Below are 26,385 nucleotides of genomic sequence, written 5' to 3'. Positions count from 1 at the left end.
TTACTTCTTTTCACTTTCATGCAGTTGCTGTCATGGAAAGCTTCCTCTTAATGTTAAATGCGTTTCTGCATTTAACATTTGAAATAGGTTGCCTAAGAGTTGGGCCCGAGCTAAAGCTTCCTCTTAAGAAGTTTTAGCCTGGGCCCAATTTTGAGGCCGCCTATTCAAATGCGAGTAAAACGCAGAAACGCTGTTCTGAGATAATCACCAGGTCGATTTCAATGAAATTTGTAGCAATTGAGAGAGAAAATTAATTTGTGGTGACTGCTGAAAGCGGTGTTTTGATTTAGCGTCTGAAACGTGTAAAATAAATTCTCAAAAATCGGCAAGTATGAAAGAAATGGAAGCACGAAGTTTTCAAATTTGTAGCTTTGCACCAAGAATAGATATCGCAGTTGTGTAGACAACATCCAAAGCGGCCAAATTTGGTATACCAATTTATATCTTAGGTGAATTTAGTGCATTGTTTACAAGGGTCCTGCAAAAGTACTAAAAGTGCTTCAGAGCCACGTATAATACATCAAATTTGTCCGCTTTAGATTTACTATTGCATGCCATTTATTTATTTATTTATTTCACGTACTTTCAAGGCCCGAAGGCGTTACAGAAAGGAGTGGCGTCAAAACAAGAAGTAATGCAGTAAAAAATACAAACAAAAAGGTATTAACAAAAATACTAACAAAAGGCATTTTGAACGGCGGTCTTGAAGTTAGTAGGGTCGGTGATGAGTGCGATTGAGGCGGGAAGGCGATTCCAGTCCGTGCTCGTCCTGGGGATGAATGAGTCACTGTACCGGTTAGTACGGCACAATGGCACCCCGATTTTAAGGCTGTGGTCAGTGCGGGCAGAAATATAAGACGGAGGGGCAAGAAGGGTCTCTTTTAACAGGGGGTTCAAGTGAAAAACTTTGTGAAAAAGGGAGAGACGGGAAGATTTGCGGCGTGACGAAAGATCAGGTAAGTTAAGAGTTCGTTTCATTGAAGAAATACTTGCATAGCGAGAATAATTAGATAATACAAAGCATGCACTTCGATTTTGAATACTTTCAAGAGTAGAAACTAATGAAGACTGAGTCGGATCCCAAATGGCTGAAGCATACTCCAATTTGGAGCGAACTAAAGTTTTATAAAGAGTTAGCTTCAGGGAAGAAGGGGCAGAGCTAAAATTACGGCGTAAGTAACCAAGCATGCTATTAGCGTTTTTAGTAACATAGTCAATATGCGAGTGCCAAGAAAGGTTATTTGATATGTGAAGGCCGAGATACTTGTAAGAGCTAACTGACGTCACAGGTGCACCATTAATAAAGTAGGTGTGTGTGGCAGCGTTACGAGATATACGCATGGCCTTGCATTTATTTGAATTTAGTTGCATGCACCAATTAGAACACCACTCAATTACGCGGTTAAGGTCGTCCTGCAGCTCTTGCGAATCTGAAGGATTAGTAATTTTACGGTAAAGAACACAGTCATCCGCGAAAAGCTTTATGGAAGAGTAAAGAACGCAGTTCGGAAGATCGTTAATATAGATTAGAAAGAGAAGTGGACCCAGGACTGACCCTTGAGGAACACCTGCTGGTACGTTAGAAAACCGAGAATTACAGTTATTAGTGTTTACAAACTGCGTCCTGTTAGAAAGAAAGTTTTTTATCCATTCGAGTACATTAGCGTCCAAGTTAAGTTGAGACAGCTTAAGCAGAAGTAAATCATGGGTCACAGAGTCAAAGGCTTTGGCAAAATCAAGAAATACGCAGTCAATGTCGGTACCTAGATCAGAAATTGCAAAGAGATCGTTAGTAAATGTTAAGAGCTGTGTTTCACAGGAAAAGAACTTACGGAAACCATGTTGACAGGGGTTGAAAAAGGAGTTTGATTCTAAAAACTCAGCCAAATGAGAATATATTATATGCTCAAGAATTTTACATGAAATGCTTGTTAGTGAGATAGGCCTGTAATTGCTTGGTAAGTGTGTGTTACCTGATTTATGAACTGGAATCACCTTTCCCACGCACCAGTCGTGTGGAAGAACAGACTGCTGTAATGACTGAGTGAAAATGTGCGACAAAATAACAGCAGAAAATACATTAGTACACTTCAAAATTTTTGAGTTCAGGCAGTCTGGGCCGGCAGAGGAGGACGTTTTGTGATTGTTAATTAGGCAGCTAACACCAACCCAGTCAATAGAGATTGGATCCATGGGCGAAAAACCAGAATTGGATACAAGCGGTAATCCACGTGGCATTGTGGTAACATGTGAAGAGAAAACATCATTAAATACATTACAGCATTCTTCAGGAGCAACAGGTTGATCATTTGGGTATGTTAATTGGATTATTTTGCTTGGTGTACCGTTAACTATGGTCCAGAATTTGCGAGGATTAGTTTGTAAGATGGACGGAAGGGTAACAGAATAAAAATGCTGTTTCGCACTAGCGGAGGCTGTGTTGTAGTCATTTTCAGTGAGGTAGTAAGCGGACCAAGCAACGTCACTGCATGAAGCTTTTGCGCGACGAAACAACCGCTTTTTTTTGTTACGTAGTCGCTTCAAAAAGGGGTTGAACCAAGGGGACCGTTGCTTGCAAGCGACTGTTCTTTGCGGTACGAAACGTTCGATTAATGACAACAATTTATTTTTGAAAATGCACCAGTTTTCTTCAACACAGCGCTGATCGCAATTAGCGATGTAAGAAGCTGCGAAATTTTCCATTTCAGCGGTGATGGAAGCCAAGTCGGCTTTGCTGTAATCGCGGATCACCTTCGTAGTTTTCTTAACAGGAGCCCGTGCGTTGATATGAAAAGTGAGTGCAAGGTGATCACTTAAGCCTTTTATGTAAATAATTGGGGAAACTGTGTCAGGGTTCGTAGTGAGAATCAGATCTAGTATGTTAGATGAAGAGGCAGACACGCGCGTTGGTTTCAGTACAAGCTGGGTGAAGTGGAAATCCAAACAAGTGTTTATGAACTGGGTACTCTGAGAAGACTGGGACGTTGCCATGTCGTTACGCCAAATGATATCGGGAAAGTTAAAGTCACCAAGAAGAAAAAGGGGAGCGTTAGGGTATCTGACAACTAATTTGTTTAATGCGTCGTGAAGGTCATCGCAAAATGATGTCGAAGCAGTAGGAGGGCGATAGCATGTGCAAAATATAACATCTCTGTTGTCGAGTACAACGCGCACGCAAACAAGTTCAAGTGGTGTTTCTATGGAAACTGAGCTTGAAGTGAGCGTTTCAGATACTGCAATCAAGACACCTCCACCTGATCGCACACCACGATCGCAGCGATAACATGAATACAGTTTTTCACAATCAAAAATTTCGCTATTTTTTATCCGAGCAGAGAGCCATGTTTCAGTGAGACATACTATGTCAGCAGCGCATGAATCAATCAGTGAGGACACCGCAGCACGTTTATTTAGTAGACTTCGCACGTTAGTGAAAAAGACAGATATGGTGTTATTAGATTGCGCATGTGCTAGCTATGTCGAACCGTTTCCTTCGATAGCTTGACGCGACCGAACAGAAGAGCGTGCTGCACGTGGCATGTTGACTTCGCATACATTGTCAGTGGTAGAACAGTAACACAATTGCGATATCGATTTACACAATTGCGATATCGTTTTTATTGCTGAATTACAGTCGCAAACTGCATAGTTTCGTTTTCTGAACATTTGAAATATTGGACAATTTGCATAAAGCAATTGACGGTTTTAATCAAAAATTTGCTAGAAGCATTTACTATATAGTTGAACCTTTTCTTCAAAATGCCGCAAACCTCATCAAATTTGGTACAGTGGTTGCCGAGAAATAAGATTTCTCCTTTCCCATGTATTAAGCTAGGAGCCCCCCGTGCTATAGCTTCCCTCTAAGAAGCAATTACATTTCTGAACGGTCTTCTCGTGTGGCGAGGTTGTACAGTAAGTTTTAGAGCATACAGTTTAAGTCGGTTTATAGTGGCAGCTTACAGCAAGGACATCGTTCATCAATGCAGAAAGCTGGGCTAGTTGGTGTTGACTAGAGCTCTGTCCTTTCCCACCTTTTTATTTTTCGTTAGTCTCGTTAGCGCTAGTAACTATGTCACAGCAGATTAATAAGGGGAAATTAGACGTCCACCCAAACGTAGGTAAATACTACAAAGGAAACCAATAAGGGTGCCTCGAAAGAAAAGCCTCGCAGTTTAAGAAATATTCATCCTCCTCCGGGACTCGAACCCGGGACCACCGCCTTTCCGAGGTAGCCGCTCTACTATCTGAGCTAACCAGGCGGTTAGCAGACGGCAGGGCGATGTGGAATTTCTCAACAACTCGAGGCAAAGGCAAGGGTTTACGTAAGAGTTCTGCGGAAACCCGCAAGGTGGAGAGAAGTAATTAATAAGGCTAAATGAAATTTCCCCTTATAATAATATAATATATAATATAATATATTATATATAATATAATATATAATATATAATAATATATAATATAATTACATAATATATAAATATATCAAAGAACGACTAATTCTAAAAGTTATCACCCAGTTTTTTCACGCATCTTATGATGCACCTCACCCATTTCCTAAGTCCTGAGAAGAAGGCTGAGGTCTTCATTTGGTTTGTTGGGCTCCTCAGAGTCCTTGTCCGGGCAAGGACCTTCGCTGAGGATACCCAATTTTTGAAATAAATTATACCATGTGTTTGGCGCATGATAGCCTTAGTTGCTTATGCGCCATAAAACCCAATACAATACAATACAATCTTCTTAATTACTTCTCACCACCTTGCGGGTTTCCGCAGTACTCTCACGTCAAACTCACAGCAGATTATTTATCGACTCGGCCTAACAACCGCCCCCGCCCGCAGCCCTCCGGCCGAGTACGCCTTCGTGCCAGAGGACACGTGGAGGAACCTCAGCATCCCGGTCGAGCGAGACGGCGCCTCGACGAGCAGAAGCCAGTGCCACCGGTACGAGCCTCCGTTCGAGCACCCTGCGGGCAACGACGACATCACGCCTCCGGAAAACCGCAGCGTGGTACCCTGCGACGCCGGCTGGCACTACGAGAATGGCGCCCGTTCGGGCAAACGGTTGCACAGCGGCGCCTTCGGCCTCGAGCGCGACAACTCCATCGTGGTCGAGTGGGACCTGGTGTGCGACCGCGGCTGGATTGTGTCCGCGCTCACGGCTGCCTACATGGCCGGCGGTGTGGTCGGCGCTCCGGTGCGTTGCATATCGACGACGGTAGCGTTCGCTCGTGTAGTAAAAAAAAATAATGGCCTCCTGTACTATTATTTTTTTACAATGCTCGCGCAGTCACTCAGCGATGCACGGGAGTCAATAGAGAGTTTTGGCGTGTCCGGTGTTCCGGTAAAACGCAGGCCGACTGGGCGTTTTGCCGGATGGGCGGGAGGCGTAAAACGTCAGTGGACGGAGCAGTTCCGTGGCCTGGTGGCGCTGCAGAGCTTAACCAGACAAACTCGGAGGTAATATTGCGGTAACCAAGTGTATTTTACTTCGTTGCTGGTGTTAATTTCAGACAACAAGAACGGTTACGCCGCTGCAAGAAAGTTACACCAGCAGCGAAGTACAACGGCTCTGTGGTCGTGTGGCCGAGTTCTGCACCATCATTTGGCTCCACCGGCTATCTGGCAAAACCGCCCGCGTTTGCCGGAATATCGGACATGCTAAATCTATGCAGTGGTTCACTGTGCGGCGTCACCGCCACAGTAATGTTGTAGCTGTCTATTTCTAGAGCATGAGCAAATTTGCTGGGAACAGCTGCCGCTGTACGTGCCCATTCCTGTGCTTTCGCATGACGTGCGAAGAAACAAAGTTGACTTTAACGTTAACCCTGCCCCATAAGCTGTGGCGAACTACTGGAAGAGTGGCGGCACCTCATGACCGATCGCTCTGGCGTGATTAGACTGGCATTGAAAAAAATATACGAGGTTACGTAGAAACCAGTTTTCTGCGCTAAAACCTAGCTCCAACTTCACGCTGCGATTGCTGAGCTACCATGGAAATAATCTATAGTGGCCTACATAAATTTAATATAACCAACCATTATATATAGCTTTCATTGATTACGAGAAAGCGTTTGATTCAGTCGAAACCTCAGCAGTCATGGAGGCATTGCGGAATCAGGGTGTAGACGAGCCGTATGTAAAAATACTGAAAGATATCTATAGCGGCTCCACAGCCACTGTACTCCTCCATAAAGAAAGCAACAAAATCCCAATAAAGAAAGGCGTCAGGCAGGGAGATACGATCTCTCCAATGCTATTCACAGCGTGTTTACAGGAGGTATTCAGAGACCTGGATTGGGAAGAATTGGGGATAAGAGTAAATGGAGAATACCTTAGTAACTTGCGCTTCGCTGATGATATTGCCTTGCTTAGTAACTCAGGGGACCAACTGCAATGCATGCTCACTGATCTGGAGAGGCAGAGCAGAAGGGTGGGACTAAAGATGAATCTGCAGAAAACTAAAGTAATGTTTAACAGTCTCGGAAGGGAACAGCAGTTTACGATAGGTAGCGAGGCACTGGAAGTGGTAAGAGAATACATCTACTTAGGACAGGTAGTGACTGCTGATCCAGATCATGAGAGTGAAATAATCAGAAGAATAAGAATGGGCTGGGGTGCGTTTGGCAGGCATTCGCAGATCATGAACAGCAGGTTGCCATTATCCCTCAAGAGAAAAGTGTATAACAGCTGTGTCTTACCAGTACTCACGTACGGGGCAGAAACCTGGAGGCTTACGAAAAGGGTTCTACTTAAATTGAGGACGACGCAACGAGCTATGGAAAGAAAAATGATAGGTGTAACGTTAAGGGATAAGAAAAGAGCAGATTGGGTGAGGGAACAAACGCGCGTTAATGACATCTTAGTTGAAATCAAGAAAAAGAAATGGGCATGGGCAGGACATGTAATGAGGAGGGAAGATAACCGATGGTCATTAAGGGTTACGGACTGGATTCCGAGGGAAGGGAAGCGTAGCAGGGGGCGACAGAAAGTTAGGTGGGCAGATGAGATTAGGAAGTTTGGAGGGTCAACATGGCCACAATTAGTACATGACCGGGGTAGTTGGAGAAGTATGGGAGAGGCCTTTGCCCTGCAGTGGGCGTAATCAGGCTGATGATGATGATGATGATGATGATGATGATAAATTTAACCAATTCATACGTGTTTGTGGCCTCAGGCGGCCATGGGGTGTCATTCATTACGCGTCGTCTTTATAGTTTTCAAATTACTTTTTTTTACATGCATGAAGGCAATAAGTTTCTGCACGCGTGCGTACTGGCTTCGAAATTATGACGCAACATATTGTTCAGTATCAATTTGCCAAGTCACAGAGCCGTTTGAAAACAGTAGGACGAAGTTTTATACACACCCATGTATACATACCTATCATTCCCATGTTGGCTAAACCACCATACCTGCATACCACAGACACAATAGGAAAAGGAAAGTTCCCTCGAGTAATGTCTTGTACGAAACTCCCCGTATTCAAGAACGTTCCCTCCACTGTACTCTCCATCTCGACTCGAGAAAGCGGATGGCAGCACAGCACCACGAGAGAAGCGGTCACTGCGCTTCAACGACGCCCAAGGGCAATTCTTGAGAAGCATGGCATCTTCTTCAGCCGGGGGGTGGCGCTGTGCTCATTACGATGTAGTGGTCGAGTGGTGGAGCGGAGAGCACTTCGTTCAATGGCTAAGGACAAGAACATACCGAAGCAAGTATTCGCAACAAGATTAGGCATGTGCATGCTGCTGCTGCAAAAATGCGGAGATCACTGAGCACGTCCTAATTGAATGCGAAGTGATTCGGCCGGTGAGATACCGTAGGTAACGTACACCTTCCAGAAGCGCTTGGATTTAAAGTTGACGGAAGCATCAATGGGTCAGCAGTCGAGATAAGCAAGATACGTTTAGAGTATTGGTGGAAAAAAAGCAGCGAAGAGATTGATACGGCCGTATTCGTTACAGGGATAGGTAGCAGTACAAGGTAGACAAGTTTTGATTGAGGAAGAGAAAAAAGTTTAAGGAGATGTATACAAGAATACCGTAATGAAAAACATGTAAAGCGTACCTGATTAAATCAAGCAGGCTAGGTGACTATTTCTCGCCGTCCCGTTTCAAAGGGGGTGCCAATAAATAATCATCATCAGGAGAATATGTGCTCAGGCTTGCTCGGGGCAACGATCGAGTCGTTTACTGTCGGTATAGACTTTAAATCAAGCCGAAGAGTGTGATTTGGCAACACTGAAATGAGGTAACGATAAAAAAAAATGCCCGGTAAGGAGAAATGAAGCATAAAAGCACACTCCTCGATGAAGGTGGTTGACGAGGTCACAGCAGATGCGGTTTGGAAGAGTGCAAGCACACTGGGTGCGCCACGCACGGAGCCCTGCGTGGTTTCATACATGGCTTCCTCAAGTCTTTCGGCCTGCTGTCCCTGTCAACTGACCTTGACTCAGAAATGCGTAACGTACATTTTTGTGACAAGGGCCAGGTTAACAGCTTCAGGTTAAGCAGCTTGACAGGCCCCACCAGCTCTCTGACCACTCGTGCAGCAATCAAAAAAGCAGTTTAGCGAAACATGTGCGCCACTCGCAACATGAGGGAAATATAATCGGGTGATAAACAAGAAACACCTGCGTTAATTGTATTACACGTAACAAACAAGTCTTTCTGTGGTATAGCACGATAGGAACGGCTAAATTTTATTTATGGAGAGAATCTTAGTAAATGCATGGGAGGGGGCTGGTTGGTTGGCCTTTCTGTCATGGGGCCTTTCTATAAAGGGGAGAGAGCATCTACTCAGTGAAAACTGTTGCGAGGAAGCACGACTGAGGCACGTGCCACAGTTTCCGCGGTGCCCTTGGTGGGCGATCACGCGGGTGTACAACACTCCGGATGACATTATGGCGACGGCCAGTGAGCTCTCGTTGGAAACATATTTAAGTAAAGCCTACCAGAATAGCACAGAATATCGTACTATATAATATTTTCTAATACAATTTAGTGATAAGAGGCATCGTCACTATGACGAGCTCGAGGGCCCTCGCTAATTGGGCAGCACAAGTGAAAGGAACCCCGCGGACTACGAACACTCTTCAACGCGCAGCACCGTCCCATGCTAGTGATTAGTCCATTTTAGTGTCCCTGCATATGCTCACAAAGTACCGATATAGTACCTAGAGGGAGCAGAGTCACGCAAGGGTCCGCCATATTGTTCAAAAACTATGCGGTACACCCACTCCTCGGGCGCGGAGAAGCCAAACTTAGCCAGGCAGCAGAAGCGATAGAGGCTGCTTTTTTTTTTTTTTTTTATCATGTTATTCATGACATGTGATGCACTATCTTTGGCCATGTGGTCATGTATGTCATTCATGTCAGTCAGTCATTCACGTTCATGTCATCCACGATTTCATGTGATGGTATGTAATGTGTCATGTCATTTATGCATATGCTATGTCATGTGATGTCATACATGTTACGGGAGCGGTGGATTATGATGGTGATGGCAGGGAAAAAAAAAATGAAAAGCGTCGCGTCGGTGAAGTTGGCTACTCCACTATGCGGCGGAACATTTTGACGTCAGTTTAGACCACGTGAAGGCGCTCGGTGAGTAGTGGCGCTTATTGATGAAAAAAAAAAAAGCAGGGAAAATATTGATAGGACCGAATCCGTTACAGGCATTGATAATTGCACAAGATAGATATAGAAGTTTTCAAGAAGAAAGTAAATATTAAGTTGTAGGCAAAATGCTAAACTGATAAGCATGTACAACATACCTGGGGACGTATTCAGCGACGATCACTTTCGGCGATGGTACCGCCGTCAGGCGCGCGCTGATTGACCGTTTGAGCAAAATCGGAGAGAGCTGACTGGCTGGTTGGGCTCTACGTCACGCGAAGGTGATATAGTATCGCCCAAGTGATCCACGCGGAATACGTCCCCCGATTAGCTCAAGTAGGTTATGGGTGACTACTTGTCACCCGCCCCGTTTCAAAGTGGGTGCCAACAAATCGCCCCAAACATCGTGAGTGGCGCGGGGAAAAAAAGGCTTGCAACCGTGCGTCCTTTGGAAGCACACGGAGGGGGAGCGGACAACACTGGTCCGTTTCTCGCAGGTCGCGGGCATAGCGGCCGACCGCATCGGTCGTCGGCCCGTGCTCTGCATCTGGTTCCTGCTGCTCATCTCTTCCGGCACCATGCTCGTGTTCGCCCACAACCTTCCCGTGTTTGCCGCGCTCCGGTTCCTGCTGTCGGCGGGTGCCTCGGGGGTGCTGGTGGCGTCCCACGTGCTGCTCTTCGAGGTGACCGACACGGAGCACCGGGTCTCGTACTGTGCCATCGCCGTCGCGGGGGCCACGTTCGCTGCGGCCATGTACGCCGAGCTTGTCTACGTCTACATCCGCAACTGGCACGCTGCACAGGTGACTTAACCGCTGACTCATTCGTTCGCTGACTTGACTCATTAATCTTTTAATGACCCCACTGATTCGGTCGTAAGCGATTCCCGCATTCAAAGGCTAATTTGACTGATTGCACGATCCACCACTGAATGCATCAGTTATTCGTTCACTGTCTTGCCTAATTCGTCGCTGATTGATTCATTCATTTACTCGCTGATTGGTCGATGGGCTAATTAGTTCGTCATTGATTGACGTCACTGACTGATTCACTCTTTCACTGACTGACCTGACTGGTGATTCATTAATTGATCACGGACAGGGTGATTCACGGGGTGACTGACTTGATTCAGTGATTCATTCATTGCTAAATGACTTTGATATTGATGAAGCAGCGCGATATTAATAGACACATTCACGTACACGTGAAAAAGGACATATATACACACATTAACCAAATGACTGATTTTATTCACTCGTTGGCTGACTGATTCATTCATTTGTTGATGAACCGTTAATGGACCGACTTACTCATATATTGTAGTGCGCAGAGTGAAAATGCCGTCTGGCATTCAACTGGTTTTGAAGGAATTAGCAATACAAATGCATACATTGAATAAAATAGGAGTGCTAGAATACCCTTCCGAGAACCCCGTATAGTCTGTTTCAGATTAATAGCCCATTGTTTGCCTCTAATATTTCCATGAAGGTGTCGTTCAGTCGGCGTCGCGCGGATGGGCAATCAAGGCTTCTCCTCCTGTACTCTATTCGGGCTGTTGAAAATCAAGGCCTATCCTCATATATATACTCTATTCGGGTTAGTCGACAATCAAGGCCTCTCCTCATATATATACTCTATTAGGTTTGGTCGACAATCAAGGCCTATCCTCGTATATATACTCTATTCGGGTTGATCGACAATCAAGGCGTCTCCTCGTGTACACTATTCAGCTTGGTTGACGCTATCCATGGGTTTCGCTGCATTGCGTGGAAATTGTGAGGCGGAGTATACCAGCACAATTTCAGACTTGATGTTTAGGGTTCGGGGTGGCTCCAGCAGGGTCGTTACACAAGTGATTTTAGCCGTTGTTGGAGGGGGGGGGGGGGCTTCCACACGTAATCGTAATCGAGTACAATTGCGCTAATCAGTGTCCAGTGTCCAGCAATAATCGGCGGTACCACACGTGGGTGGCGCTTTGGACAAGGTGCACGTGGATGGCACCTTCCGGCGCCTCCCCTCGAACCACTGTACTGCGACAGCATTCAGTTAAAGAAGCCCCGTAGCAGGCCCCGATGGAACTCGCTCTGTCACGCTACCTTTCACTCGACAACACTCCCATACACTGCCTGTGGTGCTTTCCTTAGTTCTGAGTACGCTGTGAACTCCATCGAAGTGACCCGATGGAAATGTTCGGTTGCATACTGGAAACTATAAGGCGCCTTATGTTGCACTGCAACATTTTGTAAAGCGGTTTCGTACTGTAGTGAAGATAAAATAAAATGACGTGTTGCGAGGCGATGAGAATGCGAACTACCCTCTCAGTTTCATCGAATCTCTCTCCTTGCCTCGTATCAGTGTCAGCAAGGGACATATTCCTCTCCTGTATCCTCCCATGACGGAGCCGGGTTTCCCACGTGATGTGTACGTGACGAGCCCCGTCTCCTTTCGTTTCCCTCTCATCCTTTATAGCGGAGTGCCCCATGTCCGGAGGTGATTTTGCGCGCTTTTCGTTTCCCGGGAATTTCAGTGTTCGCTTTGCTGCACCACAGGTGGAAGCCGCGAATCGGAAAGTGGCAGTACATTTCTTTTTTTTTTGCTTTCTTTCTTTCTTTATTAAACACACATACATTTCATTATGCAAGATACGCACGATCTGTATGGTCCCATAGCCAATTTCGTATTCTTTGCTGGTGAGAAGACCTCGCTGGTGTAAAAATGAGCGTGCTCGGGATTTCGGTTGAGTTGTCGGCTCTTACCTAAAACACATTCGGCGTCAAAAGTTTAGTAACAACGGAACGTGACAAAAAATGGCTATTTCCGCGGTCTGGGCACGCCGCCTGGCATTTAGATTTCCGTACTGTACTAATACATTTAAACACTGCGTTGCCCGGACTCAACAGTGGCCTACCAATGAATGTCGCTGGGGCCAACATTTCGACATGGTAAACGACGGCTCGCGCGACGCTGTTTGTTACACCACTCTGTTGATCACTTCGAAGTTCCGTTTTGCTGCGAACAGCGTTGTGCGGCTTCACTGACTTCGGTCACAAACTGTTAGGAAATTTAACGTCTTCTCCAAACCCACGGTTTATATAACTCGAGTGTACAGTACAGTCGACTGCTAATTAGAACACGGGACACCAAATTAGCATTTCCGGACTAATTACTGCGCAGTTTCGACGGGAAGGCCTCGGTAACTTATAGTGACTGGGTGCAAGAGCAAGACCTTTTTTTTTTTGAACACGGTAAGAAAACGTTCGCAATATTGCAACGCCCAGAGGTGTCTCAATGTGTTTTGCAATGCCCAGACCCTTTTTTGGGTTACCCTTCCCGAAAGGACACACCTGCGTGTGCGCCTTCATCTCGCAGGTGGCCTACATGGCGCCGGCGTGCGGCCTCATCGTCACGGTGTACCTGATGGAGGAGTCTCCCTGCTGGCTGCTGGCCGTGTCCGAGATGCGCTACGCCGAGGACGTGCTCGTCTGGGCGGCCGGCATCAACCAGATCGAGCCGGGCCTGTTCAAGCACCGCCTCTCCCTACTGAGGGTCGAGCTGAACAGGCAGCGCGAGCAGCCGGGGGTGCAGCGAGAGCCGGAAGGAGCCATCGTCTCGGACCACGGTGATTCGATTAGCTCTCCTCCCTTGCGTGGCCGCGTCATATAAAGCCTGAGTAATGGTAAGGATAAACATTGTTATTCGTGAGCGTAGACCGGTGACTTTCTGAGCGACCCTACACTTGGACTGAGGAGTCACAAGACTCACGCGATGACATGGTCCAGGTACTGAATGAACTTTTATTTAAAGGAACATACCTGCTATCGCTCCCGAACATAAAGTTCACGATATTGGTTAAAACGTGTCGGTGAGCTAGTTTGTTAGAATCCATGATAGAGTGTATAAGCGCGACTGAACGAGGACGTAGAAAGAAACAGATACACAGAGGCGATATTTTTGCTCGTACGACGATTTTACGAATGCTGCGTCAAATTTTTCGAAAAATTCTGATTGCGAAAAACTTCGCTCGTCGGTCACCGGAAATATTTTTGTTTGGAAATCCTTTGACGGCGAAAGAAAGACAGAGGGATACACGCTTCGAGCGAGCTTGTTCAGACAATTTCACAGAGCAGGCAAAATCGGCAACAGCAAAGTCGCTGTTCATAAAAAAAAAACCAATTTGCTGCTTGTTATCTTATGCTGTTCAAGGTTTGTTGCGGCTTGTGTCACTAATGAAATCACTAATTTCATTAGTGATTTCATTTCATTAGTGATAAATCATCACTAATGAAATGTGCGTGCATTCCAGCAAAGAGGCCCAGCCCTCGAAGTCTTAAAATATTTGTAATATTTTATCTGGAAGCAGATATCTGCGTGTGCTGTGGTTGCAAGCCTTTGTTCAAAAAGACTAGAGCGATGGGCAGGCATTCTGACCAACTGACAAGGGAAATCGTAAAGGCGTTTGAAGTGAAGTTTCTTTGCGCTAAGAACTTTACCATATTACAGGCAGATGCCAGGATTGGATTCCGTCGCCTATACCGACAAGATTATAGTGATTGGCCTCCGTCTCCGATTACGGCAACCTAGCTCTTACGACTATAGTTTGTCAGCAGTCACTCATTCTGCGTATAGGGGAACGTGAACGCGACTGTAATAGTGACGTCGCTAACTGGCTGCACAGCCACCATATTGAAGAGCGTCCAGCTAGTTACTGTCACTACATTGACCTAATACCCATTTCTCTTGCCCAGTTTTCATGTTAACTCTGCGTCGGAAAAAAACATGAACGTCAATATAATAGCTCCGCCATATCTATTCGGCCATCTCTCTCGGTTCGGACTTGCTAGCCCAGCCTCGCAAGTACTTGGAGTAACTTCGGGAGAACGCAGAAAGCTGACCAAGCTAGCAGTGCGGTTTCTCCTAACCAACTTCTATATACAGTAAACTCTCAGTTGTACGAACGACGGTTTATCGAATATTTCAGAATAACGAACTTTTTTAATATCCCCGGCAGTTTTCTTATAGATTCTATGCAAAAATGTTTCACTTAAACGAATTTCGGAACAGTCAATATTTCAGTTTAACGAACTCGCTCAGAGGACCAAGGCTTATTTTTACGATCAGAACCGATGCCCGCCCTCATCAAACCGCCGCTCCAGCGGCAATGTAACGCCGCTGGCGCTACAGCGCCCATGAAGAGGCGAGGAAGACGAAGAAGAGATGAAGAGGCGAAGAAGAGAGGAAGAAGAGACAACTGCCGAGCCAGTTTCAAGCCCTATAACTCTAGCTGAGGTTGTATGGTACATTGGAAAGTTGAGAGACTTTGTGTCTCAACAGCAAGCTGCGCCAGAAGAAGCGTACAAAAGCATCGACTCTTGGGACAGTTTTGTTACTTCCTGTGCTTTAAAAGTACGAGTGCAAAAGAAGATTACAGATTTCCTTTTAAGTGAGAAAGGCAGCATTATAACTGGTATGAGCCTTGTACTTGTTGATATGTACAAATTCCATTTCACACATTTCTAACACTATGGATGCCATGTCTTTTGCTCCATGAATCGCACTTCAAACTTTTGACTGTATGCCATGTCTTATGTTGGTCTAGTGAATATTCAGTTTAGTGAACTTTCAGTTAAGTGAACTATTTATTTCGGTCTCTTGAAGTTCACTCAAGTGAGAGTTCACTGTACTGTCTTATCGACTCTCTTCGTCGCCTCAGAAAACGCGCGCGGAAGTCACGCGTAAGGTAAGGACCGCTAACACGTGCCCGCCCGCAGAGGTGCGCGTCACGGACCTGCTGTCCAACCAGACCATGCGCCAGCGGTCGGTCGTCATCCTCGGCTGCTGGTTCCTGGTGTTCGGCACGTTCTCGCACCTGACCACGGCCCGCATGATGCGCACGAACGAAGCCGCGCGAACCGTGCTCGTGCTCCTGCGGCTGCCCTGCGTGGCGGCGGACGTCTACGTCCTCAAGCGCGCCGGCCGGCGCCTCTCTCTCGCCACCAGCATGCTGGCCCTGTCCCTCGTACACGTCGCCCTGTCCGCCGTCATCGTCTTCGGCGGCAACGACAAGCTCGCCGCCGCGCTCGTCGTCTCGGGGCTGCTCGTCTTCGACCTGTCCGCCATCACCGTGTTCGCCTTCTCCGCCGAGCTCTATCCGACGGTGCTGCGAGGGACGGCGCTGGGCTGCTGCTACATGAGCGGCCGGCTCGGTGCGTTCGTGGCGCCGTTCGTCGACGAAATGCGGTCGCCGCCGCTCAGGGGCGCTGCGTACGCCGCCTCCGCCGCCATGTTGCTGCTGTTGAGCGCGATGGCGTTCGCGCTGCCGGAGACGAGGCAGCTGCCGCCCTCGAACACGGTGCAGGGCATGATGGCGATGGAGGACAAGTGGTTACTTTACTCTCCGCTGCGCGTGGCCCGAAGCGGGGGCAAGCGCCGGCGCTCCAGGACGCCCTCGCAGGAACGCGCTCAGTCGCGATCGCGCACTCCTTCCTCCGTGCGGCAGCTGAGTGGATACAAGCCGGCCACCTTCAGATGATGTGCGCAACTATTTCCAGAGACCGTGCTTTGCGTGTTTTTTTAAGATTTTATGTCGCGTTGATTTCTATCTAGACACATAAGGCATTATTGACGAACTTGGACAAATCGCGAGTGGCGCCAAAGTTTTCTTTTTTTCTTTTTAATGTTGAATGACTTAAACCGAACTGCAAGACGCGGAAGCGAACAGAGTTCGCTTTTCGCTGTAACCGAACAAGTCAGCGACAGTCGCCTATCGATTAGTGCTGTTCTGATTCGATGGCTTCTGGGCGAAATGCAATCGATATGTATTGACTTGGTCACGGTATAGCAACTGTCGACGGCAAAATCTAGTAATTAAGACTTGTGAAGCAGCGGCAAAAGTCGCAAGGTCGCGCTGTTCAACGGCGTCGACAAAACGTCGATCGTCACGTATTTTGCTTTTCTTTGCCTGTAATATTTGAATAATAGGTTTTTCAAAAGCCGCCTAGGCTGTTTCAACATGTTCCGAGTTGCGTGCGGAAGCTGACGCAGCACTGGACGAAATTTTTGTTTGGATAAGGGGATAAAGGGATGTGATAAGAAGTTGGTCGTGGTGTGCGAGGCGCTTCGATCTACAAAAGCTGGGATAATCGTGGGGCATGGAGGGTTTCTCGCACTACTAGCCACATCATCGCTGCGCTCAAGCTTCCTTTCGTTCTTGACATCACTTGACATCAGCAGAAACAATAGCAAGGCGCTGGCGCCATACAGTACGCATATTAAACGTCCAGGAACAAGAAAAAACACGCAGAAGCTCCTCTGAGACTGCGTTAAGCATTGTGCCACTAGCTCATCTCCGCGCAGCCCGGTGTTACCAATGTTTTGTAACTTGATTAGGCCATTACTAACGACAGCTCAGTGGCGACACAAACTGGTACCGACTAAAAGCCCCTCAATTTTTCAAAAGTAGCGCCATTCTTAGATCTTTCCGCCACCCCGCTCATCCTGGCGCGTCGTCCTCCACGCCTCCTGTCGCCCCAGCCTCCTCCGCTTCCCCATTGGCCAATCTGTGTCACGTGGAAGCAGGCGCCGCGCTTTTGTATATTTTTTCTTTCCAGCGCGGAGCAGGCGCCGCGCTCTTGTATATTTTTTTTCTTTCTAACCCGCGCCGACCTCCATTGTTGGGCCTGCGCGACGAAAGTACGGCAGGCGGACTGACGGAGTGCGTTAGCGTAATAGAATGTGTAGGGCCGAGACCTTAATTGCGACGCCATGCTGCTGCACCTTCGGTTGCCGCAACAGACACAGCGAGGGCAAAGAGCTTTTTGCTTTGCCGTCCGGCGGGCGCAACGCAAAAAGAAGTGTGGATTCGCAGGATCGGGCGGGCTGACTTCGAGGAAGAAGCAAAGAACGCACGGCTTAGAGAAATAAGGGCCACGGCTACGCAAGCACGCGGTGTACTCAAACGCGCGCGTAATTACCAAAGTTTCATTACCTCTTATTTCGAGCCTAGTTCACGCCTTCCGCTTCTAAAAAGTGTGTGTCCATGCTCTGCGTGGTTTTTAGCGCGTTGTTTGACTTTTTTTTTTGCGAAGCATATTACTAGAGCTCAACCCAGCTCCTCAGGCGCGGCGGTGTCGCCTTCAATACCACGTGACACCGTGACGTCACGACAGAGGTGAAACGGGGCTCCAACTCGCGCCGTCGCTCGCGGCGGTATATAAGCAGCTGCGCTTTTTCTAGGTGGCTTTGGCTCAACTCTTGCAAGATGGGCTGGGTGGGAATCGAACCAGGGTCTCCGGAGTGTGAGACGGAGACGCTACCACTGAGCCACGAGTATTTTTTTTTCTTTATTACCTTTTCACAAACGCAAACAAGAAGATCAAATACACGACATGTACATATTCTAAAGACACCAGCCACAGCTCGGCCAGTGTAAGGTGTTTAAAAGGGCTTCACAGAAGCCAATTGGTCTAGTACAGGAAGCCATTCCGGGGGTTCACATAGTGCTCTGAACAAGTCACGTGTGTATATAATGCTCTCAACAAAATAGTGTCTTGCTGAGTGAGCCTGTATATGACAATGCCTGATGTCCATTCTCGTCTTCCATACGCTGTGCATGCAAAGCAGCATTAGCATATCATTCGGCGCTTCCCCTGTTTCAGCACGGGGAAGAAACCGGGTTCCAAAAGGGCTTATCGGCAATTCTTTTTTAAATGTTCTTTGTAGGACGTCCCACAGAAAAACGGCGTCATGGCAGTCAATAAAGATATGCTCAATTGATTCTGGCTTATTACAGATTAAGCAGTTTACCGACCAAGGTACAAAAAGACCTTTGCTTTGTAACCATGGCTTTACAAGGAGAGTGTCGGTATGTAATTGAAAAAAGAACGTTTTAGCAGAGGGTCTCACTGGCATTTTTTAACGCGCTTTAGCACATCGCGCTCAGGACCTAGCCTGTAGGCAGCTCGGTAAACCGGTAATGGTAAAAATACATCGAGAATATCTGAATACAAACGCTTTTTCGTGACATCACACAAGTATTCATATGAGAACCTTGCCTTGAGCAGGCGTACAGAAGTAACCACTTCACGCAAATAAGGACTGAGCGGTCCAGCTCCGAAAGAAACAGATGACACGACAAAGTCAGATAGATAATCATGCAATCGTGCTTGGATCACAGTTCTCAAAAACACATCAGTTTGGTCCCGCACAAAGAAGAATCTGCTTACCAGCTGCTTGAAAAACAGGTGTGAGAGCCCTAGCCCACCATTTTTCACCTTGTGAAACAAGTTGCACCGGCTTGTGCGCTCCCATTGCGATCCCCAAATAAAGGTCGCAAACACTCGGTGGATTTCTTGAACCGAAGTTCTTGCCATGGCCATCACTTGCAACACGTAGAACACTTTTGCAATTAAGAACATATTACAAACGGAAGCTCTTGCGAACATTGAAAAGTTATGGCCACCCCATTTATCGGTAGCATTTTTGACGCGTTTATTTTCCTCAGACCAATATTCATCAGCATTGGGGTAGTTATTTAGCGGGACACCGAGGTACTTTCCGGGGGAGACGGTCCAATTCATATTACAGTACACCTCGGGTGTGCTCTGCCAGTTGCCATGCCAAAATCCAAGGCATTTCGGCCAACTGATCACGCTACCAGTTGCTGTGCAGAACGCCTTAGCAACACTGACAACTTCCTGCACGCTTCTAGCATCAGTGCAAAACACGGCTATGTCGTCAGCGTACGCTAAGACCTTAACTTCACTGCTGAAAAAAGTGAAGCCTCGAATACATGGTGTTTTAAACAAACGTAAACAAAACGGCTCCAAGTATATCGCAAGAAGTAGAGGGGACAACGCACATCCTTGTTTCACACTCGACCGCACAGGAATTGACATACTTAATTCTTTGTTGATCACTAATTTGGCTGTGCAATCATGATACACCATTTTAACACCTTCAGTAATTACAGATCCAACATTTACGTGCTCCAGCAATAAAAACAGAACTTCATGTACAACTTTGTCGAACGCTTTATGTAAATCTAGCAGAATCATAGCTACGCGGTCATGCATTGCGTCACAACATTCCAGAATACTTCTTGCTATGTGTATGTTTGTAAAAATTGTTCTACCTTTAATGCCACAGGTTTGATGCGGGCCAACGAGGGACTTAATAACATTTTGGAGCCTTCTAGCTAACACTTTCATGTATATTTTATAATCTGTATTGGTCAAACTAATGGGACGGTAGGACTCAACTGAAAGTAATTTTGCAGGATCGTCAGTTTTGGGGATCATTACTACGTGCGCTGTCCTGAACGAGAGAGGCGCTTGCTTTTTTTCATAGCATTCAGCGATCACTCGGTGTAAAGCCACTGCCATTTCTGCCTTAAAAAATTTATATACGGCTGCACCCAGTCCATCTGGCCCAGGTGACTTGCCATTACCCAAGTCATCGATTGCCGCTTCAATTTCGGCCACGGTAATTTCAGATTCCAGTGATTCTCTAACCGTGTCCTCTAATCTTGGCATAAGAGTTAGAAAGTGGGCTTTGAAGTACTCGGGGTCATAAATTCTTCCTCCAAGAAGTTCGGTATAAAATTCAACAAATGCATGTTTTATCTCTTCGCTTTCTCGTGTAATTTTGTTGTAATATCGAATTTCATTTATCTCCTTATTTGCAGCATGCTTCTTTTCTTCACTTCGCACACGCTTAGTGGGCGTTTCGCCCAGCCACAACTTTTCAGTGCGCGCCCTTATCATTGCGCCGCGGTACTTATCTTCGTCGATCAACTCGAGTTTCGCTTTCACCTCTCGTATTTCCTTTTTAAACGCTCCAGGCACTTCATGTTCTACCCCTAACATGTACACCAGTTCACTGTGTAACTGTTTCTCTTGTTGTCTTTCCTTGTGACGCAATACGCATGCTCTATCGATGGCAGCAATTTTAATGTCGCATTTAAACTGCTCCCACACTGATATGAAACAGTTGGTTTCCGTATGCAGGGCATTTGAAAGATACTCCTTGGCTCTCGTGACAAACAATTCATCTTGCAGCAGTTTTTCATTGAACTTCCACAGGAACCAATTAAACTTGACACTCTTTCGTTTTTCGCCAATCGTAATCGAGACCGAACTATGATCGCTAAAACTGAGATATTGTGTTTCATAAGAGGAACACAGTGGTACAAACTTCGCCGGTACGTATATTCTATCAAGCCTCGCATGGGAGTCACCTTGAAAGTGCGTATACCGTGCTTGGCCATCTCGCGTCATTGCATAACCAATGTCCTCAAGCTCTCTCTCAATTACTATCGCGTTCAACAGCTCAGCGCTTCTATCGCGTACTTTGAGGCTCGTCGTTTTATCTTCAGCTGTACAGACGCAGTTGAAATCCCCAAGAAACACAACATGTCGTTCTGTTTTCAAAAATCCTTCAGCATACTTAAAAAGAATTTCGCGTTCATGAATTTTGTTCGGTGCGTAGATGCACACAGCGCGCCACAGTAGACCAGCAAAAATAAAATCACATGCGACAAGTCTCCCACTTTCGCAGGTGGACACTTTTTCTACAACCGATATGCTATTGCGAATAAAAATGACGCAGCCTCCTGACCGTCCAACAGCATGGCACACACATACACTGTATCTAGATCGAAAAACTTGAACCATCTGTTCTGTTTGCTCCTCACTCTCAATTTTTGTTTCTTGTACAGCCAGAAGGTCAACGTCATTCTCTAAAAGCATGCGACTAATCTGGCACTGCCGCCTGCGCGAACACATTCCTCGCACATTCAATGTCGCAACGCGTAGGCTAGATTTAAAGTTAGACGCCATCTCATGGGGTTGCTTGGCCAAGCGTCCTACTCCCATCGAAGCTGTGGGGTTCTTGTGGTCATCGTTGAAGGCTACTGGAACGGGTCCTCCGCTAGGGCGGAGGCGTTTTAGGGGCCACCCTACTGCCAAGCGGCACGTTCGGCTTCGATTTAAGCATAGACCGCCGCGTAGTCGATGCCTTCGTTGGAGGTTCGCCGGTGCCTGACGCAGTAGTTATTCCTGTAGTGCCAGTGTCTTCGTGAGCACGCTTTGCAGCGATGCTTCCGGTCATAAGCATCTCGACGTCTGTTGCTTCCTGGCCGACTTCTTGCGGCAGTGACGATGACGCGCTTGCTGCCTTCACGCCTGCGTCGCATGTTGCAGTCGCTGGCTTCGTTTCCGGAGCTGCAGCCAAGAGCTCACCCCCCAGGTTCGCTTCCTGGACAGCTACTGGGGAGGGTTCAAGGGGCTTTGCAAGAGTCTTCGCCACGTCGTTGTCCTCCCTGCTAGCTTCTTTGGCATCTGCGGCGTCCATCATGTGTTCGGATACTACGTCCCTTTGGAGTGGGCCTGTAACGCTGGCATAAGAGCGCACACATTGGGAATCATCGTGGCCGAAGCGACGACAGACCCCACATCGTGGAACGCGGCACTCTCGCCGGATGAGTCCGATGCCACGGCATCGGAGGCAGAGCGGCGCTCTGCCAGGAACGAAGACGAGCGCCATATCCTCAGCAACACGCAGTTGGTGTGGTAGGTCGTCCACAGTGAGGCCCATATTTAATTTCAGCGTCACCGAGCGGGTGGTTGATCCTTTGTCAATGCAGCCCTTGACCTTCCACTTGTCTCTGCTAATTTCCGTCACTTTTCCAAACGGCGCCAAAGCCACTCGCACGTCTTCGTCCGGTACGCCATGAAGCAGCCAGTATAGATTCAGTCGGACACCTCGGTCGCGCGGGTCGATGACCATGCAGCGGTGGTCTTTAACGTTGAACGCTTCAGCTTCTAATATCTTCCTCTTGCCTTCCTCGTCCTTAAACGTCACTGCCCACAGGTGATTCATTTGGTATGCCCCGAGGGCAACCACTTCCGGCAGCAACGAAAGACGTGCAAGACTATCTCGGACATGCTCCACTCGATATGGCCTGGCTTTCACATCGGCATGCAAAAAAACGGTGTTTAAAACAGAAGAACCTGTGGGCAGATGAGGCAGAACAACCTGGTAGTCTTCAGCCGGCTTTTCAGTACACCTGATACCACGGCCCACACGGGCCGCTGAAACCGCCCCTACAAGGGAGCACATGATAGCACGTCCTTCCACTTCGTTAGCCAAGACGCGTCTGACTGAGCCACGAGTACGATGCTTCGAAGCGGTACAAAAGCGCCTCTAGTGAATGCGGTGTTGCCTTAGAAACGAGTTGTTTCTAAGGCTCAGGCGTGCGTCGCTTGCTCAGGCGCACATTTCGTTGCCGCGCCGAACGCTGCGTTGCTCGACGCTCACCGCGTCCAATGCGGGGCGCGTAGTCGCTGCGCCGTAGCCCATTGTCTTACACCCCTTGGCGGGTCGACGGGAACGCTGTCGCGTTCCACTCTTGAAGGCGAAGCAGAGTAACGCATGAGTTGTTTCTTCTACTAGCCGAACCAAATATAGCCAAGCAACAGCAGTTCACCAGGCTAAACAGTGGTTCAACAACTCAAATAAAGGCTAGTATGCTTCGCATCCTGGGCTTAACCTTAGCTAAGCCACAGCCATTTTTTCGAATGTGCTCTCTTTGTTTCATGTAGTTTCGTCTTGCGGTGAAATGCACGCATCTGCAGCTGGCCTGTGACATAAAAGCGACTTTATTCAGGGTGTGTTTTGAGCTCCACCAGAAGTTAGCACATTCTCGACGCTTTTGCAAGGCTCAATATGACTTACGATGCAATCTTTTAGCTTCGAATGTACGCCCGCATGTATAGATTTGGTTTGTGGTGATTAACGTTTTTAACGTTCCGAAGCGACTAAAGCTAGGATGCAGGTCGTAGTGGATGGCTCCGGATAACTTTATCTAGCTCGCCTGGGGATGTTTAACGTGCACTTTGATCGTAGAGTCGTACGTGGGCCTCGTTGGCGTTTCATAATACTCGCGCGGGCGCGCTAGCACTGCTTTAGAAGTTGGCGCCTCGGCGCGATTGTATTTCTTCAATAAATTTTATTTACTAGTTGTAACACCTTGTCATTATTTCGTATTACTGACGGCGCCTCCAGGGCACCAAAGCGGCAACGGGAACACCAAAGCTAGAACCAGGGCTGGATGGGGCTCGCCGAAACTTGCGCATGCCCAGTGGCGTAGCAACAGGGGGGGGCCGGGGGGCCGTGGGCCCCGGGTGCAAGGGGCCAGTAGGGGGGGGGGGGGGGTGTCATGCGCCTGAAGACACCCCCCTTTCCGCCGGCTTGACTGGGCGCAAACGCCAAAGAATGCTCCGGTATCCAGTAGCCCGAGCTCATGTACCCGATGCGTTGCGCCGCAGAATTGTCGGCTGCAGCTCTATCAACACCCCACGAAATAATTGCACGAATGTGCGTGCTAAAAAATTTTATTCGCAAAATGGTCGCTAAACTACTCACCTTAGCGGAACGTTTCATGTGGAGTGCGCTCGTGCCGTGTGTTCATGCTGGGAGCAGGCGTCGCTAAACATACAGTCAGGCTTTGTAAAGCGTTGAGGCAGTTGGGTCCCTCTTCCATTCAGAACGCGCAGCGAAGACGAAGAAGGGCAGTAGAAAGAGGGCGTTCAACTAGCGCGCCCGGCGCTCGCGTTTACGGCGAAGCGTTCGTTGAGAGTGACGTTGCATAAGTGCGGCCGTGGTGGTGGTAACAACTTTATTTCGTCAACAGAAACGATTTAGTTAACTTTAGTGGGCTGCCAGGGTGCGTGAGGTGGCCGTCCGATCAGTTTCTCTAGTGCCACCTGTTATGGTCGTGAGGCCCTGTCTGTCGGCGACTTCCAAAGCCCAGCTGACGGCCTGCAGTTGAACCGCTGGGTCCGAGCTGGACACCGCATCCTCCCACTCATGCTCGTTAGAGAGATGCCATTCTCTTTTCGGTTTTAGATTGTCGCAATCGAACAAAATGTGTTTTAAATCTGCCTTTGTGACCCCGCAGAGCTTACATTCGGGGGTGTAGACTCCTGGGTTTACTTCCCCTCTCGCGCTCGCTCCGAGAAGCCGCTGCGAAACCTGCCGTTATGTTTCACGCTTTCCTTCCTACCCTCGAAAGTTTCAGAAAACTGTTGTTGTTTGACCTCATGTCACAAGTACAGTGTCTGTGTCAGCTGCACAGAATTTTACAAAAAAAAACGTGAATTTTGTAAGGATATTTGCCAATACTCTATGAAGTTATGTGTCTTTGTGATTACAAGGAACTCGGTAGCACGAAAAATATGGCAGATAAGTAATAACCATATCCTTAATAATTCCTTAATTAGTACCTTTAGAGGAAGCACTTCAATTTCAAGAATTGAGGACTCAAAGTCATATTATTAACTCAACAATAACTTCTTAAACAAAATCGTTTTGGGTGCTACAACCTACAGTACTTTGGCACGGCGGGCGGCGCCCAGTATGGCAGTAGCGAAAGAAATATGAAATAGTGAACCAGTGGCATTGATCCCTCAACCCTCTCCATTGCGAGTGCAGACGAACAGGTTTCGCTGGCACGGGCTTCATGGTGACGCCAAGAATCGACGCGAAGCGTGCTCTATTTTCCCAATCTTTTGGTGGTACCGCAGCTCGAATAATCACGTTTGTCCGCATAGCAGCAAATAAAAACAAGGCTTTATTGATCAGAATGAAGAGAACTCGTAATTGTCATAGCATTGGCGCCCGCGCAGCAGGGAGGCAGGTGGCTTTTTCCGTTTTTCTTATATGGTAGGGAGATCAGCGTCACTGAAACACAATTTAATTTTCGTTTTCGTTCACGGCGGCCCACAGCTAAAATACTGCGGGCCGTAGTACCGACGACGATTTTTGTGAAGTTGTTGTTGGGCAAGATATGAATGTCGGCCTTCAATTTTGCAAATGCAATGTTGCCACTAAAACTGGTAATTAAAACATCATAAAATTTTTTTTTTACTTGTGACGTGAGCCGTATTTGCCACGATGCCGCATCTGTATTGGTTGCCAAGCCTTACAGTCTGACAAAAGATGTGCACTTGTGCGTATCACAAGTTATCAGTGCAGCACCCTGTGTTATTTGGCGCAGAAAAAAACAGCGTGCACTGGCCTCGAGCTGCACCACTGGAAAAGCTGGCGCCACCGTCGGCGTGACGTGCTATTAGGGATCACGTGGACATAGCGGCCGCGTCCGCTGCTTCGGGAGCGCCGAAGCGAGCTGGAAACGAGATCTTAAGTTCCCTCGTACGCTGCAGTCCTCATTTAGTGGCGAGATTTTCCCGCTTCGAGTGCCCCTTTACAACGATTGAAAGCACTACAATAGGTAGTGGCTGCCTTTGAAGGCGCGCAACATGGTAGGCTACTGCTCGGTGCCGGACGTACGCAACGGAGCCCGGTGTCAGCCTTATTCACACGCAGCCGCAGGACAAGCTGCGTGAAGCTTGGCTCGCGAAACATAAAACCGGCAAACAGTCATCGGCTACAACTCGGGTATGCAGCAAGCACAGACGCGAGGAAGATTTCTGCTACGACGCCGGGTCTGCGATGTTCGAAAAACGTGCACTGAGAGGCTCTCCCGAGTCCGCTGCCTGACTAATGTCATGAAGGTTTGGTCTATGAACTTGTCGATGCTATAGATACTGGCAAGTTCGCTGGAGTGGAAAGGGAGCGACATAAAAAAAAAAGCATGACATATGGTCATGTTTGTGTTATGAAATAATGCACTGGATTACAAAAAAAGCAGCATCGGGAAATCACACGCTGAGAACACCGATAAACATATAGTGCGATGCAACTCGAGAAAT

At 47.6% G+C, this 26,385-nt stretch overlaps 3 protein-coding genes across 3 annotated transcripts; 2 read left to right on the top strand and 1 right to left on the bottom strand.

Moving 5' to 3' along the window:
* The first annotated feature begins 4,069 nt into the window (after positions 1-4,069).
* LOC140219601 (beta-alanine transporter-like) lies at positions 4,070-10,428 on the top strand. Its single transcript, XM_072289516.1, has 3 exons — positions 4,070-4,114; positions 4,798-5,193; positions 10,114-10,428. Exons 1-3 carry the CDS (start codon positions 4,070-4,072, stop codon positions 10,426-10,428), a joined length of 756 nt encoding a protein of 251 aa, XP_072145617.1.
* Positions 10,429-15,403: 4,975 nt separating this feature from the next.
* LOC140219499 (solute carrier family 22 member 12-like) lies at positions 15,404-16,602 on the top strand. Its single transcript, XM_072289309.1, has one exon. The coding sequence runs from the start codon at positions 15,420-15,422 to the stop codon at positions 16,143-16,145; it is 726 nt and encodes a 241-aa protein (XP_072145410.1). The 5' UTR covers positions 15,404-15,419; the 3' UTR covers positions 16,146-16,602.
* Positions 16,603-20,043: 3,441 nt separating this feature from the next.
* Positions 20,044-22,755, bottom strand: LOC126534686 (uncharacterized). The gene has a single exon (XM_072289308.1). It carries the CDS (start codon positions 22,730-22,732, stop codon positions 21,542-21,544), a length of 1,191 nt encoding a protein of 396 aa, XP_072145409.1. The 5' UTR covers positions 22,733-22,755; the 3' UTR covers positions 20,044-21,541.
* Positions 22,756-26,385: the final 3,630 nt, after the last annotated feature.

This window comes from Dermacentor andersoni, chromosome 7 (assembly GCF_023375885.2).
Source record: "Dermacentor andersoni chromosome 7, qqDerAnde1_hic_scaffold, whole genome shotgun sequence".
In the NCBI taxonomy this organism is placed as follows: Eukaryota; Metazoa; Arthropoda; class Arachnida; order Ixodida; family Ixodidae; genus Dermacentor; species Dermacentor andersoni.
Note: the sequence above shows the minus strand (reverse complement) of the source record. Positions and strands in the feature narration are given on the sequence as shown.

Bases quoted from the DNA above. Each gene is read 5' to 3' on its own strand.
- LOC140219601 (XM_072289516.1), top strand. From the start codon at position 4,070: ATGTCACAGCAGATTAATAAGGGGAAATTAGACGTCCACCCAAAC. The intron at 4,115-4,797 runs GTAGGTAAATAC...AACTCACAGCAG, and splicing joins AATTAGACGTCCACCCAAAC to ATTATTTATCGACTCGGCCT. The intron at 5,194-10,113 runs GTGCGTTGCATA...CGTTTCTCGCAG, and splicing joins GCGGTGTGGTCGGCGCTCCG to GTCGCGGGCATAGCGGCCGA.
- LOC140219499 (XM_072289309.1), top strand. From the start codon at position 15,420: ATGCGCCAGCGGTCGGTCGTCATCCTCGGCTGCTGGTTCCTGGTGTTC.
- LOC126534686 (XM_072289308.1), bottom strand. From the start codon at position 22,732: ATGTGCTCCCTTGTAGGGGCGGTTTCAGCGGCCCGTGTGGGCCGTGGT.